At 43.3% G+C, this 23,183-nt stretch overlaps 2 protein-coding genes across 5 annotated transcripts; one reads left to right on the plus strand and one right to left on the minus strand.

Moving 5' to 3' along the window:
• The first annotated feature begins 568 nt into the window (after positions 1 to 568).
• On the plus strand, positions 569 to 4,316 carry Mtm (phosphatidylinositol-3-phosphate phosphatase). Of its 4 annotated transcripts, XM_078188735.1 has the most exons (10): positions 690 to 821; positions 1,178 to 1,381; positions 1,471 to 1,578; positions 1,917 to 2,369; positions 2,440 to 2,887; positions 3,017 to 3,192; positions 3,263 to 3,370; positions 3,454 to 3,638; positions 3,742 to 3,946; positions 4,068 to 4,316. In XM_078188735.1, the coding sequence occupies exons 2-10, from the start codon at positions 1,256 to 1,258 to the stop codon at positions 4,218 to 4,220; spliced, it is 1,962 nt and encodes a 653-aa protein (XP_078044861.1). In that variant the 5' UTR covers positions 690 to 821; positions 1,178 to 1,255; the 3' UTR covers positions 4,221 to 4,316. The 4 variants fall into 4 exon arrangements, with proteins under 4 accessions (XP_078044858.1, XP_078044859.1, XP_078044861.1 ...); XM_078188732.1 differs by having other exon boundaries at positions 569 to 821; positions 3,742 to 4,316; XM_078188733.1 differs by lacking the exon at positions 1,471 to 1,578 and having other exon boundaries at positions 573 to 821; positions 3,742 to 4,316.
• Positions 3,948 to 10,849, minus strand: LOC144474145 (nose resistant to fluoxetine protein 6). Its single transcript, XM_078188725.1, has 14 exons — positions 10,252 to 10,849; positions 9,197 to 9,441; positions 7,418 to 7,611; positions 7,000 to 7,121; positions 6,482 to 6,724; positions 6,189 to 6,396; positions 5,953 to 6,118; positions 5,742 to 5,821; positions 5,572 to 5,667; positions 5,360 to 5,489; positions 5,012 to 5,186; positions 4,802 to 4,944; positions 4,604 to 4,726; positions 3,948 to 4,478 (listed from the first exon to the last, which is right to left on the minus strand). The coding sequence occupies exons 1-13, from the start codon at positions 10,466 to 10,468 to the stop codon at positions 4,604 to 4,606; spliced, it is 2,142 nt and encodes a 713-aa protein (XP_078044851.1). The 5' UTR covers positions 10,469 to 10,849; the 3' UTR covers positions 3,948 to 4,478.
• Between the last annotated feature and the right edge of the window lie 12,334 nt (positions 10,850 to 23,183).

Here is a 23,183-nt window from a genome sequence, read left to right on the forward strand (position 1 = left end):
GGCGCCATCTGACGTTTTGAAAGGGTAATTGCGGTCGATAATTTGACAGCTAGTTCCATCATTTCGCCGTTATACCGAGTAGCGCTGTTCTCATTTTGTGTCATAATATTGAAATAATTATTCGACACATTAGACGAAAGAGCATTTCTCTAGATCTTTCCCTCTGTCAATAAATTTGTCTCACAGGTGTTTGTTTTGCACTTACGATTTGACGCTATATTTACTCTTTAACTCTAGTTCAAAATTTCACCACAAATGACGCTACTTCTCACAAATGGCGCGACTTTTAAATTTCATATAGATCACGAGTTTCGAAAATTTTATAAACAATTTCAACTTTTGCAAATAGTGCGAGTCTATAAAAAATTAGACATTTACCAATATCTCCGTAACATATATTTATTATCATAAGTTTGATAATAAATATTTTTGTTTATTTCATTTATATCAAAGTGAATATGAACATTCGTAGTCAAATATTCGGCATGCTAATATGATAACTTATAAATTGCAGTTATTGCGAACATATTTAATAATAAATTTTATTATTACGAGAGAATTAAAGATTAAGTTGATTTAATAATTAAGATATAAAGAATACATTATTGCATAGAGGCAACAGGTGTATTCTAAATGTACATAGTCACAGGTTTCGGCTTCGCCAGCGCGACAGGTGAACTCAATTTGAACTCCGTCGGTTTTCATATTTATTGATCGAGCCTCCACTGATTAAGCCGCAGACTATGGCTGTCAAACAAAAGTTATACATACTGACTCACTCGAATCTACTCGAATACTTTAATTAATAGTATATAAGCGAGGTTGGTGTTCTGGGTTATTGTTCGTATAAAAACGTTGCTGTAATTTACTAATTTTCCGGCGTATTGACATGTTGCTTATAATATTTCTGGGCGTGGCAAAATTCATTGGAAATAGATCCTTTTTAAACAATAATTACATTACGTTGTAGATTTGCTTAAAATTTTGTGAACGCTTTCTAATGCTCCTTCAGCCGTAGGTTATTAATTTCCACCTTAAATTACGGTTTATGTAGTTTACAACGTTTGTTACGATTTTGAGGTTAAGTGGTTCAAATAAAAGTGTATTGCATTAGCTATGCAGAAGATGAATTCCACATTTTCCAGTTTCTACGTTCTAAGAAATTCTATGTTTTCAGATGTAGCAATAAAAAATTACAAGAAGTTGTACTGTTCCGTTATAAATGACTGAATAAAGAGGTACTGGAACAACAAACATGGAGAAGAGAGGAAGCGCAGAGCTCCTGAACGTGGAGCAGAACAATTCTAAAAATGCTAGCTCAGATTCTCTTAACTCAGACAGTAAGAGCAGCTCGCTCAATTCCAAAATGGGTCAAGAATCGGTAACACAAAAATTCATATAATCAAACTGGGTCTCTTACTAACATGCCTATCTATCGATCTAACTATGCAAAGATTCCACCTTCTTTAGGAAAGCTGGGAAAAAGCATCTCATTCCAAAAGTTTTTCCTCAAGCTCTACTTCAACTGATAATAATATTGTTTCTGCTTTAGAAACTAGAAAAGAGAATCAAACGAAAGTGAGTTGTTCTCAGACACACAAAATCAATGTAACTTAATTTTTTATTTCAACACTTTTGTGCCATTAGAATTTATTTCGTTGATTTGATATGCTTTGTCCTTTTATTTCAGGATTCTGTTTTCCACTTTTATTTTACTTAAAAACGTACAAAATGAGTCCAGTTACTACTGAAGCTAGAATAAAACGTCAGAGACAACGTTTAAAAAATTTTGTAGATAATTTTTTCTACCTTTAGTAGTAGCAGAAGTATTTAGCTGCCTTGCTTTATATAATTCAATCTGTATAACCAAATGGAATAAACAAACTGAATATTAACGTGTGAATCTACCTTTGCAGAATTTGTCCGCTGGAGATGCAGGTCCTACACTCCTGAATGGAGAAAGGATGCAGGGCATAGCTCACGAGGTAACTTATCTGTGTCCCTATTCAGGACCAGCTAGAGGAATTCTTAGTGTAACAAATTACAAGCTCCATTTTCGAAGCACCGACCGCGAAACACCATATGTCGTTGAAGTGCCTCTGGGTATCGTAAGCAGAATCGAGAAGGTCGGCGGAGCGTCCAGCAGAAGAGAGAATTCCTATGGAATCGAAGCGTTTTGCAAGGACATTAGGAATCTCAGATTTGCTCACAAGCAAGAGAATCATTCGCGGAGAGACGTTTTCGAGAAGCTCCAACAGTATTCATTCCCGTTGTCTCATAAGCTACCGTTATTTGCCTTCGAATACTCTGAAACGTTTCCTGAGAACGGTTGGAACGTGTACGAGCCCATAGCGGAGTTAAAGAGAATGGTAACTGTGTTGTCAGACCATTATAGTACTTAGTCTGCATTAGCAGCTAATCGAAGAGTATTATTTTTAGGGCGTAAACAATGATATGTGGAAGATATCAAAGATCAACGACACGTACTCTATATGCGACAGCTACCCAGCAGTGTGGGCAGTGCCTGCTGCAGCAACTGATGAAGATCTACAAGGGTCTGCGGCCTTCAGAGGCAAAGGTAGACTTCCGGTGCTGTCGTGGATTCATCCGGAGAGTCAAGCAACGATCACCCGCTGTGCTCAGCCACTGGTGGGCGTAGGTGGCAAAAGGAGTCGCGAGGACGAAAGATACGTTCAACTGATCATGGACGCAAACGCGCAGAGTCACAAATTATTTATTATGGATGCTCGACCGATGCCAAATGCGGTGGCGAATAAGGCGCGAGGAGGAGGCTACGAGAACGAAGACGCTTATCAGAATGCGGAGCTAGTGTTTTTAGACATTCCTAATATTCACGTGATGAGGGAAAGCCTTAGAAAAGTGAAAGGTATTCGTTCGTGTTCTAAATGATCGTCTGACATGAACGACGGGAATTACTAGCTCAATTAACCATTTATGACTCCCATTGAGCTTGCGCGTCTATGACGACCTACCATTGATCTTAATTACCTTTCAGAATTATGCTTTCCAAAGATCGATGAAGCGAGATGGTTGTCAGGAATAGAATCCACTGTCTGGCTGAAACATATCAAATATGTACTCGCGGGAGCGTTAAAGATAGTGGACAAAGTCGACAATCACAAGACATCGGTGCTGGTGCACTGTTCTGACGGTTGGGACAGAACGGCGCAGGTAATTACAAGATAGTACGTAACTACCGGATACAAGATACGTGTCCTTTAACGTTTGTCAATGTTTGCAGCTCACAGCTCTTGCCATGTTAATGTTAGATCCGTATTACAGAACTATCAAAGGTTTTGAGGTTCTTATAGAAAAGGAGTGGCTGAGTTTCGGCCACAAATTTCAACAGGTGCGAGACTGAATCGCCAATAAATTTATCAAAGTTTTATTTCAACTCGAGTGATGTTCTAATCGCGAGGACGTTATCTTCAGAGGATTGGCCACGGCGATGAGCACCACAGCGACGCAGACAGGTCTCCAGTATTCTTGCAGTTCATGGACTGCGTGTGGCAAATCAGCCGACAGTTGCCGAACGCGCTGGAGTTCAACGAACATTTTCTTATCACTATACTCGATCATCTGTACTCCTGCAGATTCGGCACCTTTTTATACAACAGGTAGGTGTTACGCGACTATATTGGACAATATAGGATATTGTCAATATAGGATAAAATAGGACTATATTGGACAAAGTGCCGATCATTGCCATAACATTGACAGCGAACGTGAGAGGGTACAGGCTCAAGTCAAGCAGAAGACAGTCTCTTTGTGGTCGTATATAAACAGTCAATTATCACTGTATCAAAACCCCCTATATTGGTCACAGCCGACTTACCAACCGGTTTTGCTGCCAATAGCTAGCATGAGGTACATAAGGCCCTGGAAGAGTGTGTATTGCAGATGGAATCCTAGTATGCGACAGCAGGTTCGTAAAACTTAAAAGAGATTTCGTTTATTTACAATGATTCGATTTTGTCAAATTTGATACTATAATCTAGAGTCTTTTTCGTTCTTAAATTTGTATCGTATGCCCTCCTGTTTCACAGGACCCCGTTTATCAACGAACGAGAGAACTTCTAGTCTTGAACGAACAACTGGAGAAACAGCTTGAGGAAGGTCGGCGCGAGCAAGCCTCACGCGCGAACCGATCACTGACTTCGCCGGCACCGCCTAGACTACATTCCCCGGTTCACTCATAGTTGACCCGACCCGTCCTCCAACGATCTGTAGTTATTGTAAAACGTGCCTCTCAATGCTTCCTACTCGCTCCTATCGCCGGAGCCAGCGGCGGGCATCGTTTGACTAAAAAGAACTTCGCAATCGTTGTGTATATTACGCTCGTTGATAAAAAAGGAAAAGAAAGAGAACGCAAGATGTTGACGAATGTTGCGCAGTTCACTCTCTACGGGCCTGTCCTCTTTCCCAATGTTCGTGGAATGTAGGAAGCACGCAGACTCCTGGAGACAGAGATCATCGGATCAGTCTAAACACGCGTCGTATTCTCTAGTTTGCGTTTAACATTTAACGTCCGCAAATATGGTTTCCGGTATGCTAATATTGCCTGAGCTATTCGTGTACGTACTCATTTCATTCTTTTCGGATTCGCCAGAATCCTTAACAAATTTATGGCCGGCGCTTCTGCGACCAAGGAAAGAATCGCACTGCAGATGTATGTCACGACTATCACTCCGATACCCGCGTTACCCTGAAAAAAAAGGAAATGGAAGGTTAACCGATTTGTTTAATTAAGTTGTTCAATTAATGTAACGTTGCAACTTACCGTTGCTAATATGTCGAAGTAATGGGGATACTTATTGTGCAAATTCAGTGAGCTTATAATGAATGGGTTCATGAGGTAAGCACAGAACGTGAGCCTGCTGAAAGGTATCATCAGCTTACACGATAGTATCTTGTTCACGATACCTGCGAGACACAAAGAGTTAGAGGATCGAACGATTCTCTGTTCCTGAAGCAACAAGTATTCAATTACCTCCGTTGTTCGTGACGCACGCGAATGTTAGCCACGATATGCCGACGCCCCAGAATGTTCTGGACATGGAGCCGTAGATAACGCTCGCGTACACCGGTAGATCTCTTTCCACTCCAGCGAAAAGAATCGAGCAATTGCACAGAATGCCGAGAGTCCAACCGATCGTTAGGTTTCTCTGGATTGTCAATATTAATCTTAATAATGATTTTAATAAATTTGCCTACTGACAATTATTCAACGTTCACTGATCCCGATAGACCTTCGTCACCTTTCTAAACTGAATCCTTTACACGCGACCGTAGAAATGATACCAGAAGGCAAATGTAGTTAAACGAATGTCATGTTTACCCTCGTTAGCTGCGCTTTGTTGTCCATCTTATCCAGGATGACCGCGGTAGCCATTCCTACGAGGAACGGTCCGATCCTGAGCCAAGGACGCATATATATCTCTGTCAGCGTCCTGTGCATGCCGTCCACCCTGAAGAGAAGAAGTAGTAGAAGAACATAGTCGTTTCTCAGAATAATCGACCACCGAACGAGGGGATAGCTTGGATACTTACGAAGGAACATAATCCAGAACATATATCAAATACCCGTTCGATACTATACAGCTGAGCAACGTAAAACCGCCCAAACTCAAGGCGACGTATGATCGCCTAGAACAAATCATGGAAAGTTTAAAACCGTCCGAGTTTTGAGCATGGATTGTAACCAGAAGAGGATCACTCACCAGCTGTACAAGATCAGCAGAATGGTGCCGTATAGGAAGTACTGCATGTCGTTGGCTATGTACCAACTCCAGCTGAGACACTGAAACAAATACACACCGTGCAAATCATCTAATTTACCATTTTTTAAATTTCGAATAAAACATAAAGAGTTCAGCGAAAAATAGACAGGATGTGTCCTTCTGCACTGAATTCTCCGCTATCGTTCAATACCAGTTCATCCCATGAGTACAGATTGTTAATGTAGAGTAGATTCCTCCACCAGTATTTGGTACAACTGGAGTCGGGCTGCTCGACTATCTCATAGGTCGAAGTCTTAGAGTAATAGGTAAAATTCAATATCGCCACTAATATCATGATCATGTACGCTGGCGTGAGTCTGAAAAGACAATAATGTTCAGGGAGACATCCCCTTTTACGATGTTGTAGCTACGTTTCACTGCACTTACCTGAGGAATCGTTTGATGGTCTGCATGGCGACCTGCATCACACACAGCCCGAGAGACAACGCCGGTTTTTCCTTGCGCATGACCTTCAGGTATATGAAGCCCATCAGGAACCCGCTTACACAGAGGAACGTGTCAACAGAGTACGTGGCGTTGCTGATTACTTGCAAGAAGAACTCGTCGGTGTAGAGCACGCCCAACGTAGTGTTTGCTAAAATAATAAAACCATTAATTATCACCGAAAGACAATTGCTACAACTGTTTGAAGAATCTGCTAATCGTCGCGGACTCTTTACCCATGAAATTGTTGCTGAAGTATGCAGTATGCACGAAAATGATCCACATCATGCTTAAGAACTTGATACCGTGCAACGATGGCACCGAATCCGCTGTAGTTTCGTAATTGAAAATCTGCTTCGCGTTCGAGTACGCGGAGAAGCACATGAGAAGCTTTTCATTCATGCTCTGCGGCTTGTGTTCGTCCAAGGAGATGTTCTCCGGCTCCGGCTCGTGTTTTGCTTCCACGTCGTTCTTCAATTCTGTTTGGATTCAATCGTTTTTAGATCTTTCTATCGACTTAAATTAAAAGGTTTTTACTTATTTCTAAGTAAAAACTTTAAAATGTTTTTCCAATGTGCCCGGATCTCTTCAGCATCCATATTGGTCAAACATTGACGGAAAGGAAATGTATTCGGATTAGCAAGGGGTCGAGTCTTGTGACGGCTCAATGGAACTCGGTAAATTTCAATCAACGATCAAGGAAATCGTAAAGTTTCCGCAATCGAGAAACATTGACCGACGCATTCGTGCTCACCGGCAGTGTTATTGTTCTCGAACGTGAGGAAGTCCCTCTTCTTCTTCAAGCGTTTTTGGTAAACCATTATGTCGTACACCGTGCCGACCACGACCAGGCCAACGGGCAGCAACAATAAAAGTCTGCGAGCAAACGGATCGATGTGTGTCAATATTAACGAACCGCTTCGGCGAATTGTGCAAGAGGAAGAGACTCTTTTACATTTTCGTCAAAGGCGCGAGCGGATCCGTGCGGATAACAGAAAACCTCGAGGACTATTTGAAAACCGGTAACGCGGAGATTCTCGAGGATTTCGTCGGCGACGAACGTGACATAACCGATCAGGATACGGATCAGCCGATCGTTAGGATTCTTTCAAAAAGTCCAAGAGATCACGACTGGACGTTATTATTATAATCGATTATGTTTGGGTACGTACATGATTAAGATCTTCTGGCCGCTTACGAGCCATTGATGATCGTCCACCACATTGGATACCCTAATCAACTTATAGTCCGCGGAGTATAGGTGCCCAGCTAGGAGTGTCCTTTCACGGAAGATCTTCTCTATGATTTGTTCTAACTCGCCCACGGTGCAAGAGGCTGGCAAGCACAGTCCCATCACCATTTTATCCTGAAAACAGCACGAGAAGATAAACCGAGATGCTCGAGGATGGATCAGAGCCTCTGGAAGAGTTTTAACCCCTTGCCGTACCATTTTCTTTACAATTACTATGATTAGAAGATAAAGGAATTTTACATTTATTGTTTTCTTATATCTGCTTGAATGTTTAAACATTGGTGACAAGAGAATAGAATTTGATATCTACTATCTATTTGATTAGCTTATTACTAAAAATCTCCATCACGAGTCTGACTGGTTCGAGTACGGTAAGGGGTTAACCAAAGTTCCAAGGGTTGCAGAACTCCTCCCATGCTGATCTTCGATTCGTCTATTGATTTCGAATGTTTAGCTAAATTTGAATTGGTAAATTTGTCCCAGTAAACCTGGATTATACATTATTACGTTCCAATGCGTCAACTGAAGAAATTTTCGAATCCAAAGTGTAGCCTACAGGCAAACCTATTAACAGGTTTTTATCGTGCACAGAATTTCACGGAACGAAAGGAAAATTGTCCAACTCATTCTCGGCATACATTATAATACATACTGTTTCTTGTAATGATAATATAACGAGGTGTTTAACTTTTTAGATCGAATCTGAACTCATTATTTGCGTTTGCGAGACAGTGTTGTAACGCGAAAGATTGCTATGCATTTAATTTTTTTCTGAAACTAGGCGCAACGACTACAGCAGGTCTTCGATAAATAATTTAAACTTTAAAGTATGTATTTTTTGTTTGTCTATGAATTACATGGAAGTTATGAAGAAATTTTAGAGCTTACTTTGAGTATTTTTAACACGCTGATTCCCAAAATGCATTTTTTTGTAAATCAGCTGCAGTTGAAAGGACATTAAATGAACAAGACTTTAGTAAGGATAGATCTTTAAAATTATTCTAGATAGAGACAATGTCGTTCCAGCAATATTCTAGAGAGAATTGATGTATACAATATTTAAAGTAAAAATTAAGTAATCAAAGTAGAATAGTGGATTGCGAGGTAACCAATTGCTATGCCTTCGGTTTGTTTTCAATATAAATAATTATACCTTTATCGAATAAATATATTACTTTTCCCGTTAAAAAATAAACAAAATAAGAAAGTTTAACGTGTCTTATTCGATAAATGTAAAATTAATTACACCCGAAAACAAAGCAAAGGCACAGGCAAGTCGACATTCCATAGTAACCGGCTCCCCTACCCTAAGTACGACTAAAGAAAGGTGTAACTGGTTTCCGGCATTATTTTATAGTGTAGTCGCTACAAATGTGATAAGATGTATCAGAATTGTTTAAACATTTGTTTCTCACCATAGAAATTTAAACAATATTAAACAAAATAATTAAAGAAACACAAGTACGTAAAAGAGTAAATAGAAAGATGCTTGAGCCAAATGATACACAATCAGAACAAACTAATGGAATGTCTAATTATGCCGGTCCGATTCCATTTTAGAATCTCGGAACTCGAAATTTCCCAGGACACGCCCCTAGTAACTGTTAACAGAAGTAAATGATCAAATATTATCTACTTTTCCAACATTGAATATAAACCGCGCGCACAAGAAGGGAACTTCTTCTGTGATTAATCTTACCTCGCCCATAATCCCCAAATGATACTGCATCGTGCTGTTGTTGGTGAACCTGGCGACATAGTACCTCACATCGAATGGTGGATACTCGAGCTCGGGGTCCCGGAACAACGACATATTCTTCTTATACCTCGTGGACACCGGCAGCTCCCTCCTGTCGTTGATGAAGTCGCAGCCCAGCCTGCTTCCCGACCAGAAGTTGTTCCCGATTAGAAACCCGTCACCGGGTGACCCGCTGGTATCCAAAACTTTGGAAACAAACAATGTACTTTATAAACCACGGCCGTCAGGTTCTTGGCAAAGAGTTAGGAATCGCGACTCTGTCAACCGGTCGCGAGGTCAGCGCCGAACCCAGCAGTCGTTTCGAAACTCATCTGGAAACCTCGGCGTTTCCCTAAGGCGAGGATTCTGTGGTCCGCGATGTCAAACTATATTTACAACTAAAGCTAAACAAAGAGGCATTTGCGAAAGAGAAATTTTCCATCGAGCCGTGAAACGTCAAGGAGACGTCGATTTCGTTTAAAATCTTCTCTACTTGTTCAAATATCGTATCCTTGAACCTGTTCTCGTCGTCGAAACCGCGTACGATCTCGTCAACTGAACGGTTTCTTGTGTAACGCGAAGAAAGTGTGCGATGATCGATCGATCGATCGATCGTACGGACGGTTCCTAAAAGAATCGAGGAGAATCTTGTCGCGTAATCGCGACACGGGCCGCGTTCACGAGCATTGCACAAGCGTCGAACGCGTTATCGGGCCGAATTATCCGGCGGCGTAACCGCCTCTGTGTATACACGGTAACGGAAACAAGCCTATTACGAAACAGTCCGTCGCGCATTCCGTCTCGTTTCGTTTGGCTCCGAAGTTTCCGCAAGGTTTTCTATTTTCTCCCCTTCGACCGTCTCTTCGCCGAATCGGCCTATCACTAGAATCTAGCACCACGGCGTTGAAACACGGGTTTCCGTGTCCCAACAGAGCCGGTCCGACGACCTATAATCTATCGACGGCCGGACTTGTCGCGTGCGAAACCGGAGAAAGCGGGAGAATTCGGCTACTAACGTCTCATGGCCCATAGGACGTTAGCGTCGATGGCGTCCCGCGTCTGTTGCATCTCCGCCCGACACTGCGTGGTGTTCAGTAGGTTCAGGTTGCTCAGGACCGTGTAAAGAGGCATGGTCTCGATCAGGACTTCGCGGGACGGCGTGGCGACCGGGTTCCCGCGACACCCCATCAAGCAGACCGCTGCTAGCAGCAACACCTTCCCGTAGCAGATCATGATCGATGATGTCGAGACGCCGGTGGTGATCACTGTGTGTGTCGATTATCACTGAGAACTATACAGCATGTCCCGTAAGAGTGAACGACGCCAATACATTCGCGTGACCGGCCGTGCGAGTTTTATGGTCCCGGGGGTCCGGAGCTGACGGTTTCGCGGACCGAGGAGAACTGAAGTTCCCCTGATCGCGATCGGGGTTGAAAACCGAGCCGAATTGCCGGTGGACGCTCCCGGATCGCCGACGACGACGTCTACGCCGCTTGGCTACGGGCGCGATCTCGGAACAGACAAACCGTGAACGAGGAGGGGGGTCACGATTTATTTGCATGAGCACGCCAACCAAGGAGATACCACGACCGGGAAAGGACTGCCGTGCAGGAGAAGTAATCACAGAATCCGAATGGAAAGCAAACCGTCCTCGTGGCCTGCGCCGTCATCGGCGTCGTCGTACCTTTGAAGTCGGCCCGCGCGTCTCCTAGCCCCACCATCTCTCTGGCCAACTATTCGCGTCGAGGCGTTCCTTCGACGGACGATCATTATTCCCGCCCGTTGCTCGATATCGCCTATTATTTCGTCTAATCTCCGCTCCTGTCCCGCTCTGGCCCGTCTCCTTTCCTTGTCGTACAAGCTGCTCGCCATTTTACGCAACCGCGCACAGTGCTACAGTTTCACACAAGATTCGACACTGTTCGTACGATCTTCACGAGAATCGATATTCCTGCGTTCTCGGTTTGTTCAAGTTCAAAACTTCGCTAAAAACACAAAAATCGGTACGGACAATCAGTCGATATTTTACATAAGCATTCATTTATCATTATTATATTATTTACATTTTTAGACGATCGGCTGCGGTCGTGTGTAATTTTTAAATTGGTTTGAAGAGCATTGACGGACGTTCCTTGACACTTTAAACTTAGTTATTTTAGAAATGGATAAAAACTGAAACGTCTTTTTGATTGGAAATTATAGTTGGCATCTTAATTTAACCCTCCGATTACCGTGCCGATGTGACGACAACTAAAAGCGGGGAAAGCCGGAAATATTAGTAGAATATCAGTGTAAGACAGATATGATTTCGTTACAGGAGGTTGCCCTTTAGTAGCCGGAGGATTGGGTTATGGATCTTATTAGAGTAGGACTTTCGATGACTGCCACAATATGTATTTGGAAAAGCGCGTTTTTGTCATTTTTTTTGGAAAAAGATACCACTCCGATTGTTATTATAATTAGAGGGAATTCCTAGCCGTCATCCTCTTCTTTAAGATTTAAATTGTGTTGGTTTTTTCGCTGATTATTGTGATGCATGTGGTGCCCGGCATTTACTCTTTCTTGAGGCGACGCTGCACAAGCTGCAGGGTATAATCTGCAAATTGAACACGCACCGAATAAATAATTGAAAGTAAACTTAAATGATACACGTTTTAATAAAAATGCCAAATCTAGTATTTTAAATGCTTCGCCCTACATTTTCTTTTCATTGCACAAATATGTTAGCAAAAATCTAAATCCTCTTCTGATTACCGCAACGACACGCTGATCTAATGCGATTGATATTATTATTCATTCAATGTAACATGCTAAATAATTGTCGGCTTTTTCAAGATCGATTGAGTAACTGCTGAAAGGTAACAATGCTAATCAGCAAGATCGGTAACGCGATGCGCCATTTGCGAAACTATAATCGCTAAAATGTGATGTTATTTACTTTAATACGGGGAGTACCTTTAATATTTAAAAAAAGGAAGAACCTTTAGCTTTCTCGACTTTTATCATTCTTTTTGGCAACGATTTATATAGTTTTCAGATAACATTTTGATTCAATGATTGCCATTCAATTGAACTACAAGTTGTTAATTTTTTCGTATTATCGATCTGCCTCCACCTGCGTAAACGAATTGCGTACGTTTCCAACAGTTTAACATAAGACGAAAAACCGTGGGGTCATGCAGGTCAAGATAAAAGTCTAGCGTTTTTTGCAGTTCCATCTTGTGCTGGGATTTATTATGACGCGAGCGGTCAATTGAATTATTTATAAATGATGCGCATACAGCGATTCTGTAACGTTCCAACGATGAATTACCATACGCGGCGCCGATTAAGCATATCATATTTAATATCGCGGACGGTCTTGGCGCCTTAACGTCACGTTGCCCCGCGGAGTTATGGCAGTTCGGAACATTCCGACTCGTTCTCCTAAAACCGTGACTTTTACGTTGCCATGCTTGCAGCAAGCGAACGGTATGTACACGGGTTTGTCAACGCGAGAAGCAGAAGGCAGAAGTCAAGTGTCGCAGGTGTTGGCTCTGCCGACGGTGGGTTTCGTTTCAACGGCACGCAACGAGGAAACGAAAGTTTTGCAAGCGCAAGGTCGGAAATATTGTAACTCGCTCTTGCTCTCGACCATGGGGGAGAATAGTGTAATAAATAGATGATCAAACTGATAGATTAGTTGTCAACGGGACGGGACAGGGCGGGAAAGGCCGGCGAAGATGACCTGTACCGAGAATGATTCGGTCGACGGTGGAGAACGTGCCCGACACCGCCTAGACAATGCGGTTTCTTAAGCAAATAGACGAGCCCCGTGACGAATTCGACGAGCCGAGCAATGCAAATTTACAAAACGACCAGGCTCTCGATTGGCCTGTTACCTTTACCGTAAATTTCTATTTCTCGTCATTCGCCACGGCCGATCGAGTGATCGCCTCTACGCAAACACATCGATAATTCATCAGCGACCAGAAAGATCGCGAGAAGAAACGGCCGAAAAAAATCGTCGCAATTTATCTAGCGAAACAATGGCTACTTTTCAAGGCTGGACAAATAACTGACGTGAATACGATGCGATGACAGTCACGTGTGAATGGGCGAATAAATTACCAATGGTGGAATATTGCCGCTCGTAAAAAAAAACTCTTCAAGGCGTCCCGCCTTAGCTGTGAACGTGTGAGAAAACAAAACACCTGGTAAATCAAGTAACTTTTATATCTTTCTGTATTTAGAAAATGGTTAAAAACGCGATAATAAAATTTCCCGCGATGGGATGTCGCATCTTCGTTACCTTGCGCCACGATTTCTTTTTCGCGACTGCGATGACAGGTACATTGGTTTTCAACCGACGCAGACAGACCGAGACAATGTTTGCTTTCTGTCACACGTGTGTCTCTATTTACTGTCATTCTTGGACGTTTAGAAGAGGAGATTGGAATCCTATCTCGACTCTGAATAAATGAATAACATTTATATCTATTAGATTAGGTCTGACTCGTGTTCGTTTATTTGTCGAATAATTGGCGATTTTTCGAGATAGTAATCCTCGACCGTGGCAGAATAATTAAAAAGTCGTTGTCGGTTCTAAATTCGGCGCCCGATACGATCGCTCACTACCAAATCATCTGCGACGGTGACAAAAATGCTGGCAGCGCTTAAAAGTTGCGCAACGGTCGCGAGATGACAGTAATAAGATACAAAAGTCGGCAGTCCTCGGCGCTCGGTTTTTGCGAGGGGACGCTCGCCATCGGCTGCGGAGCACATGGCAAAAATGTAGGTGTTGCGAAAGCCGCGCGAACGGCGGCCTAACACACCGCCACCATCTTCTCGGCCAGGTAATTCACCACGTCGGTTCGGCCACAGGTGCGCGCGTATTACGTGCAGCGATTACGTGTCGGCGAAATTTCATGAAGTCGGACAGAGGCGTTGCACCGAGAACACCGCGGCACCCTACCTAATATCCCGCCGATAAAATAAGAATGCTAATTGCGCCGGGCTCTCTAGGCGCGCGAGAAAAAGGCGAGATTACCCGACGCGAATAAGAGGCGTTAAAACGCGCGGGCACGAGCCTCGCGTGAGCGCGACACAGGCGTGCGCACAGGTGAAAGTTTTCGAAGCGAGGCGGAGGAGACGAACGATTGAACAAGGACGAACGAGAGTAAGCACCTGGGAGATACGAATACGCGATTGCCGGGTTTGCGATTAGGGATGGGATCGAGTTCGCTATTATACGAGCGAACGCGAGCGAATTTTAGTAACCGAGAGAAGCTTCGCGAACTTTGATCGCGATGATCGGGTAACTGTAACGATGATACAGGTAAATTGTACACATAAAATTGTATATACACCTATATATAAACTTGTAGAAAATGTATTTTTAAATGCTTCGGTGCTAGAAATTAATAAAAGAATTATAACAGGAATTAATCTCCGGTTCGATGGACCAAATCATCGTTAGATCGGTATCCGACTTCTCAAAGGTGATCAACAGAGGTGAAAGGTTCTCCAAGGAAACCAGATTTTCATCAGTCCGTAACTAGAATTCCCCCGAAAGGCTGTGAAACTTTGATACAACTATTTTTTGTTCGCGTGCTTCGGACAGTCGATTAACCACTCTTCGCAGGATGTTCTCCACTTTTCTTTTTAATCGTAACCTTTCTGTTATCGAAATGAATTGCTAATGAAACGTGCTGCAGCGAAAAATAGCACAGAGATCTTCTGGTATAATAAGGAACGATTAGACGACAATAAGATGACTGTGACTCATTATTTTACAATCGAATCCGCTATTAATACCTCAAGCACTACGGTAGCCACATATGAATGACACAGGACTTTTATCCATCTCTAGAAATGTTTGCTGTAACATGGTTGCGTAAACTAAACAAAAAGTTGCAAAATCTGGAGAATGTCCAGAAGTAATAATTGCAATGAGTTGAGGTTATTTTTAAAAGCCTGTCAAAGGGTAGCATAATAACGGTCCTTTAAACATTTGCTATAATTTTGAAAAATCCAGAACTGCCGATCGTCGATTTTATAAGAAACATTAGAAAATTACCGGTAGCATCGATATGTAATTTATTGATCTCTTTGCACTCGTTGCAATTAATGTGTCTCTTGAGGAGTATACTTTGACTGTAGTGTATAAACTCGTGATGTTTCTAGGAAACTGTCCGGGAAAATCACAGGTTTGATTTCATGCAAATTTACCGTAATGAAATTATTTCCTAGACGGCGAACGGATCGCGTGACGCGAACGCGAAGATGCAAATCCCATGCAATCCGTTCGAATTTCGAGAGCGAACCAACGCGAAACAAAACCCGGCGTGGAAAATCGCGTAACGCTGTTGACGCAAAGTGTAATACGCGATCGTGACATTGCGACAATAGGTTAAACCTTGCCCGCGGTGGTTTGCGATGTATCCGAAGATCAGTTTTCTTCCACGGCATACAGTGACTTGTAAAAGTAATATCATCGGAGCACACCGTTTATTAATAATTAATACGTTGCCACATAGAGTCTACCCTAGTGCAATGAAAGGAAAAAGGTAATTTTTCATGGCACTTTCGCGGGCTACTGGACTCCCGGTAACGATTACGCGTAATAGAACCGAGAAGCAAAAGTGACGCAAGAATCACCGGCCACCGCAATAAACATGTTTGTCATAGACAAAATAACCGATCTACCCAGGTAGCTAATAGAATGATAATCGTAATTGACAACCTGTTCGGCAACACACGTTCCAATGAACCGAAACTTCCGTCAAAATGGTCTTTAAAACGAACGATCTGATAAATGCTTTTAAAGTGCTACATTTCTGCAACATGCAGTCTGAACTATAGTCTGAATGTACAAAACGTTTCACAGCTCATTCTCTCGATTCTATTAAAAGTTTTGTTACACACGAAGTCTGAGCAATTATTTGTAGAGCGCCTCGCGAAGAAAATGCAAATTAATCGAGCAGCGGACGTCACTCGATTCCGCGCAAACTAATTGTTCTGATTCAACGGCGGCGGTGAGACTGCTTTCCATAAAAAACGCGATTAAGGAATAATGTCTCGCGGGAAACATTGAGGCTCTAATGTTTGAACGGTGAAGGATCTTTCGACCTCTAGAATTTGATCTGCGCGACCTGCGCGCTGAAACAGAGGGCAACGAGTTCGGTCTTTTTAATCGTTTTTGGACGTGACGACTTCCACCGTCGTGTTACAGCGGATGGTGGCCGCTGGTATCAGAGGAACAGAGCGAAGGTGTCGCGCCTCGAAAGGTCGCCGGTGACAAATTGTTCGTGTCGAATGCAAACCAGTAGAAACAGCGAAAGAATTTCACGCTCCAACGTGGTCTACAAGGTTGAGGAAGAAGGTGCGAAATGGTTTTCGGTGCAATCGCGTAATGGTCGCAACGATCCGCTCGCAGATACGGCGCTATGGACGCGTGAACTTTCTATGGACCACATTTCCTAGCGAACACAGAAGAGAAGGCATGCGCCTTGAACAGATCACCGTCGGTCGAACCGCGAGACGAAAATTCCCGGCAGCTTTGCCGCGCGTCCTTTTTGCCGGGAATTTTTGATTTATCGTTTCGCGGAAACCGTGAAAGCGTCGTGGCGTTTTGCACACGCGTAAAAGAACGTTTAGAGCCGTGTTGCGAGTTGCTAAATTTACCTAAAACACCCGCCAATTGCATAACTCCGTTGATTTATCATCGATGCCGCCGTGGACGAATCTTTAGCGCGCTAACTGTGCCGTCGGTTTCACGATTTTTATTCTATCGCGGCTTTTTCGGATTAACCGTCAACCCTTAATTACTGTTGTTTGCTGCAGGAGACTCCTACTCTAATTACGCAACCAGCTGTTGTGCGCTAAAAATTATAAACAGGAGAACGTTTTTTATGCTTTTATTCAATTGAACTTGGATCTCCGCATTATTTGCGTCCACGGACGTGCGCGGTTACGCAAGTTTCAATAGTACTTGAGGGTTGTGTAAAGAATTATTAGAGGAGGAAACTAGTTTCTATTCGACTCTTGATGCTTTCGAACAGTTGAGAAAATTAATCCTTGTTGTAACACTAAACTGTTCGAGATCCCGTGAAATTTTGTTCTAGTTCTATTTATAGATCATTTGTAAAACTGTTATAACCGGTACAGAAATACTCTACGTGCTTGATTTAATGATTTCATGTACAAAATAATCTCAAGGCTACATAACCTTGACATCTATGAAACGGAGGTCACACCAAAAGCCGTCCATCTGGTTTTATTAGTGTAACTTGGACATTGATTTAAAAATCAGATATATATTTGATATTTTTAATATTCAATTTTATTCATTTCAACCCCCAATTCCACCGTTCGGGGTACCTCTCACATCCTGCTAATTTCTCGCTCTCAATAATTAACAATTCGCAAATTACTCTTTTCCCGGGCGATCCCGTACCCCTTACGCAAGAAGTTTTCACCGTTTCGTCTTTTTTCTCGCTTTCCCCTATGCCCATTGCCGGGGTCCATTGCATGACCGTTGCTCGCTAAGTTACGAGATCCTCGGCAGACGAAATTCTAAACACCGTCTCTCCGCGTGGATCTAAGAGACCCGGCTATCTCGCGTTACATCTTCCCGAGAATTCACTGTTGGAATAATCTGTGCGCGGGAAGGACACGGACAAGGTCGCGCGACTGATAATATTGAACTGCTTTGTCTGCGTGACGTTAATCGTCCAGAAAACACGCTTTTGAAAAAAAGCGTCGCGTCGCCCAGGTTTTGCGTTTCTGAAACGAGTTCGTTGTCAAGAAAGGCGGAGGCGGTAAATTATTCGCCAATGCTCGTGTGACGCTGCGGAGAAGGAGCCGTAAGAAGAACGACGTTGCTAGGCGGGTTTATTGGTACGAATTTTAGGGGTTGATGCACCTTGGCTTATTTTTTCTAGACTGGTTCACCTTCGGAACGTAGCGGCCACCCCAGGTTAAATATCTAATCTAATCCTTAGTAATGCATCCCATATATCTTCCATCGTCGTCCGAGGCTTTGCTTTGGCATTTAAACAAAGATTTGCATTGGAACCTCCCATTGGTGTTGCATTAAGTTTTAACTAGGCTCTGTAATACATTCTTAGTGTGGTATATTCGGACAAACTGAACGCCAATAGGATTCTTAGAATGCGACAAAGTTAAATCAACAGTAGCTAAAGAAAATCTTCACCGTCTATTTGCGAATATATAGCAGAAACTTAAAAAACTCATTTCACTTTAATGAAAGTTTTAGTATGCATACAAGTTATCGAGATTACAGAATGCATTTTTTAAATGTTTGCTACAGACCTAGATGAAAAAAACATCGTCTTCTAATTCTTTTAACATTAGAAATTATCTAGTAAACTAATCCCCTTGCATCCCTAAAAAGATATATGTAGATCGTTCAACGCAATTTTGGTAAAGTTATTCCGTTTTGTAAGTACAAATGACTTGTGTACCGGTTATCTTGTAACAGATCTTACATCTGTTCTATCTCAATCTATCGTCAATTATATAAGTTAATAGCTAATTAAATTTTCTTAGCGTGATCATAATAGATAAATATACAGCATCGACGAGCATGGAACATAAGCAGATGACGTTCATCTTGGTGTGGAAAAACGAGCTACGCACACAGAATCGCTTTGAAATTGTTCCGCATGAGTATGCATATCGAGACGGTATAATTTTATACGACAACGTACGGCGAGGCATTAGTTTAGACCCCCGGACTTCGGCCGCGGGATTGCCTACGCGTGCAACGCGTTTTATGTCCGAACTTTTTTCACGTCGTGGCAAATATCTGCACGTCGACGGATCCAGGGAACTTCTTGGATGATCCCCGATCCTTCCTTGATCCTTCCTGACGGCCGTTTCCCGCGTGTCGATGCTGCCGCATCGGTTGTGCAACCGCAATTTCGTTCATGCGATCGCGAGTATCGATCATGCGTCTCTTACGCAATGGCAATCGTCTCCTCCAGCCGCATGTCAGAAGCAACGGCAAGATCATGACACCGCGGAAGATCAAGGACGACGCAATCCGAGACTTTTTCGTGTCACTCTTAACGACCGCTTTCGCAAACGCGTTTAAAATCGACATTGTTCGCCGGGGCGACCGGTCCGCCAAGGTATTCCGCCGACGAAAATCGCTCGCCAAACTGCCCGGCGACCGTCCAACGATCTGGAATATTCATGAGGGAGTAGATTAGCATAAGCGATTCGCAAAAGCACCCTTGACACGGCCTGACTGACGTCAAAGAGACCGCGGCACGCGCGCCGTCCGTCTCGAGAGGGAATTGTCTATTAGAACGGTAGAGCTATGCCAGAGTTTGCAATTTTTCTTCTGGGAGAACGCGCGGCGCTCCTTGCTGAAACTTTTAAAGTGATATGTCTTGCATCCGAGGAACATGTACCTATCTTTCCGCTGTCGAATATGCGACAGGGGAGGAAGTTTATAAAACACCACGTAGACCCTTTGGTGGCGCAAGTCAGTGGGGATTCTATGTTTCTTGATCTTTATCGGAAGCGAAGAATAAATGACCCTTCTTATATCCTTGCGTCGTCGTTGAATCGTAGCCGAAGTATTGGTGACACTCTCGTGTGATCGTTTCAGGTTGTTTCGTAGTATGTGTCAGGATATTTCGAATAGTTTTCTCGTTTACCGTGGTTGAATGCAGCTTAAAACACGGTTGGAACCTCAAGGATACGATTTCCGTGTAAGCTGTACGGATCCACTGCGAACTTGGTTAATCAACTCCTCCCCATAAACCAATATTTGTGAAATTTCCACGTACGATTCGAACCGTCTGGTTTCTCTAAGAGCGGGTCAGATGAACTCCCGTTCGAACGCATGTAAATCTGTCATTAAAATTGGTTTTACCGTTGGCCGCATAGACTCTCGGAATCTAAATTGATAGGATGATGTCAGGGGTCGCCGGGATTTATGGGCAAATGTTAATAATTTGTATACGACGACGGTAGAGGCGGTTTCGAAAGCCGAACGGGCACACCGAACGATAAAGATATTACTCTCGCGAAAGTTGTGCGGGTCTTTCTAGAGCGACGAGGAACGGCGACGGCCGTGGCTTAACACAATCCTAGAAAACAGTATAAGCTACCGTAGATTGCAATTAGCCTTCCCTTGGAGGGAGCAAAATCGGTCGCGCGGTTGCTTTCGCTTTTATTGCAGGTGTTAACTGCGGTCTGTCGCAGTGAGAATCGTTTTGCCGTGTCTTCGAACATTATGTCGGGAGACGTATGTCGTCCCATAGTTATCTGGGAAGAGACTCGTTAGTTTTTCAGAACGTGTTGCGTCACGTGTTACTAGTCGGGGCAACGGCGTTCGTGAAGTTTAACTGCCGCTTTTTACAGCGACAGGTTCGAAATCGCGTTTCGGCAAAAAGCGACTGACCGACTGCCGCGACTGTTTTAATTTTTTTTTTTTCTGGATTGTCGTAGAACGTATGGGAAAAATGTGAAGCCTCTGGAAAAATGATAAAACCGTGACGATTAGAATCGAAGTTCTATAAAAAGATCTTAGGGCTTGTAAAAAATTACCGAAAAATCTCTAAAGAAATTGTGATATATCTAGAAAAATGGCGGACCTGATAAAACGATCGTCCGGCCCCGGAGAACGTAGCAAGGTGTGCGAAAAAATAATGGTGCACGCGATCGACCAGATAAGCTACACACGTGAACCTGTTGAGTTATTTATTTCTATTTGTTTCTGGAAAGATTGCGTGGTGCGGAGGAAAACCAAGAGGCTCGTGAGTCACTGCAGAGTGCGAAGTCTGTCGCGGCCATTAGAATTTAGTATAGCAAACACTGGCCGATGTTCCGTCACCTATGATACAATTTACAGGGAAAGTGTTAGCTAACGGATTATCGGAATTGATCATCACCTGGCCGGCAAACCGTAACAGTGAAAATGGCCACGGATGGAACGTTCGAAAGGAAGAGTACCACCGTCGAAAAAGGAGAAGAGGGAGAGAGCGAACGATTGAAACATAGAAAAAGAGAGAGGGCCTCGTGGGCGTAACAGCGATCCTCTCTATTACATCGGTTACGAGTCTCCGCGTTTGTTCTCGTTCGGACGTAACGGAGCGCCGCGATTTGCAGCCGTGAAAGCGCTCGCATAACACTCATCGTGGAACGTGCGAGCGGATCGGTATCGGCACGTACGTACGGACGGATGTTAAGTCGGACAGCCGTGGATTTGTCCACGGCAGAGAAAGTAAACGATTTCCTCTTCCTGGTTCTCGGAGATCGATTTTTCCGAGCGACACATCCACCGATGAATCAGAAACACGTTTGTCGCGTGTCGGCGGGTACTCACCGAGTTCACGTTGCAGGCGTAATCGCGGTTGAACTGTGTCAATGTCGATCGACAGGTTCCGCTCGGTGGAAGCCCCTAAAATCTGACAACAAAGTTAATTATTTTTTGCGCATAAACGAATGAACTCGTTGATCAAATACCTCGGAAAAACGTCAACGAATGTTCTGCAAGTTGTTCCCTTGATTTTCTAACGCTGTATTGTACTCCTTTGCACGTTCGATGACCGCCTCTTAAACGGAAAGTTCCGAAGACACGGTTCGGCGCGTGAGCTGTCCGTTTCTACGGTCGTTGAACGGTTAATTATTCAATTAAACGTTTTACTTTTACTTATCTCCTGCGGAGGAATCTCGACGAAATCTCGAGGCCACCGTGCAGCATTGCCGATCAATCTCCGCTGTGTTTTCACAGAATGCCCGGAGATAAACACGATCGATCACGCACCTGTAGAGATCTATATCGAGCTCACCTCGTCTAGCAGGGAACACGGTAAATCGATCCACGACGAGGCTCTTGTCGCCCGATGGAATCCTCCGTTGACGAAACGGACAGTTAAAAGGTTAACGAGCCTTGTAATCGATCGCGGGTACTTCCCCTCGAGACCTTGGTGGCCCGGGAGATCTTACCAAACTTGGTTTGATAACATTCACGCAACGCCCGTTATCTTCACTGATCTATCTGTTCCTCGTCGGCTACCACGCGCTGGATCGATGATTTAACAAGGCTAGAAGCGACCGCGAATAATTAAAGTAGTTACGGAATTACGTAAATAAAGAGCGTGAACAGGTTCGGCCGAAGCTGTACATAAATTATTGACACACTAAAAACGTTCCGTGTCGATGCTGGTATCCTTGGGTATGGTCCACGGACATCTGTCACAGAATATTCCCCAGTGTGGTTGGATCACGCGCGAAAAAGCGCTCCACGTTTTTAAAGGCCTGTTTGACGTCAGATATTCCGGGACACGTGCCTGAAACCATGGAATACATACTAGATTAGTTGGAGAACCAAAAACTTCAAACTCATAAAAAAATCACACCCTCTTGAACCGAATCTAAGAAATGCATTCCTGACGTGAGTTGATCGCAACGTGTTTCGATCACAATGTTCGTAAATAATTGCGCTAAATGCAGCTGTATGATAACATTTTCCTTACAGGCAATTTCTAAAGATTAACATTCTTGTCACCTCCGGCATCGATCAGTCGGCTTTTTTAGCCGAGTATGTATTTATCACTGAAAATGATACATTAGAATTTTTTTCGAGAACAACTTTTAATTACTTTTAAAAACTACTAAATTACTCTCAAAAAACTACACATAAATTAAAGCTCATAACTCGTTGAATCTGTAATTTCGTATTATCAAATTTTTTCATTCCGCGTAATATTCGCGTTCCGCCGATACACGACACGACTTCGATTTGCATCGGAACGAAGGTAATCGATCGATATATTTGAATATTTAAAATGCTAATCGTATTAAAATACCGGTGAAGGCTTTATAACATTTGCCATGAAAATCGCAGGTGAAAAGTGCTCGCAGAGGTGTTGATGAAACTGTTGTCATCGAAGGACCATTCGGGAAAGAAGAAATGGGGACGAGTGGT

The sequence above is a fragment of the Augochlora pura genome, chromosome 8 (genome assembly GCF_028453695.1).
Source record: "Augochlora pura isolate Apur16 chromosome 8, APUR_v2.2.1, whole genome shotgun sequence".
In the NCBI taxonomy this organism is placed as follows: Eukaryota; Metazoa; Arthropoda; class Insecta; order Hymenoptera; family Halictidae; genus Augochlora; species Augochlora pura.

Excerpts from the sequence above, each read along its gene's own strand:
- Mtm (XM_078188735.1), top strand. The coding sequence starts at position 1,256 with ATGGAGAAGAGAGGAAGCGCAGAGCTCCTGAACGTGGAGCAGAACAAT. Across the intron at positions 2,370-2,439 it reads TAGCGGAGTTAAAGAGAATG|GGCGTAAACAATGATATGTG; the intron begins GTAACTGTGTTG and ends TATTATTTTTAG. Across the intron at positions 3,371-3,453 it reads TCGGCCACAAATTTCAACAG|AGGATTGGCCACGGCGATGA; the intron begins GTGCGAGACTGA and ends CGTTATCTTCAG.
- LOC144474145 (XM_078188725.1), bottom strand. The coding sequence starts at position 10,468 with ATGATCTGCTACGGGAAGGTGTTGCTGCTAGCAGCGGTCTGCTTGATG. Across the intron at positions 7,612-9,196 it reads ATTTGGGGATTATGGGCGAG|GATAAAATGGTGATGGGACT; the intron begins GTAAGATTAATC and ends TGCTGTTTTCAG. Across the intron at positions 6,119-6,188 it reads ACCATCAAACGATTCCTCAG|ACTCACGCCAGCGTACATGA; the intron begins GTAAGTGCAGTG and ends TTGTCTTTTCAG.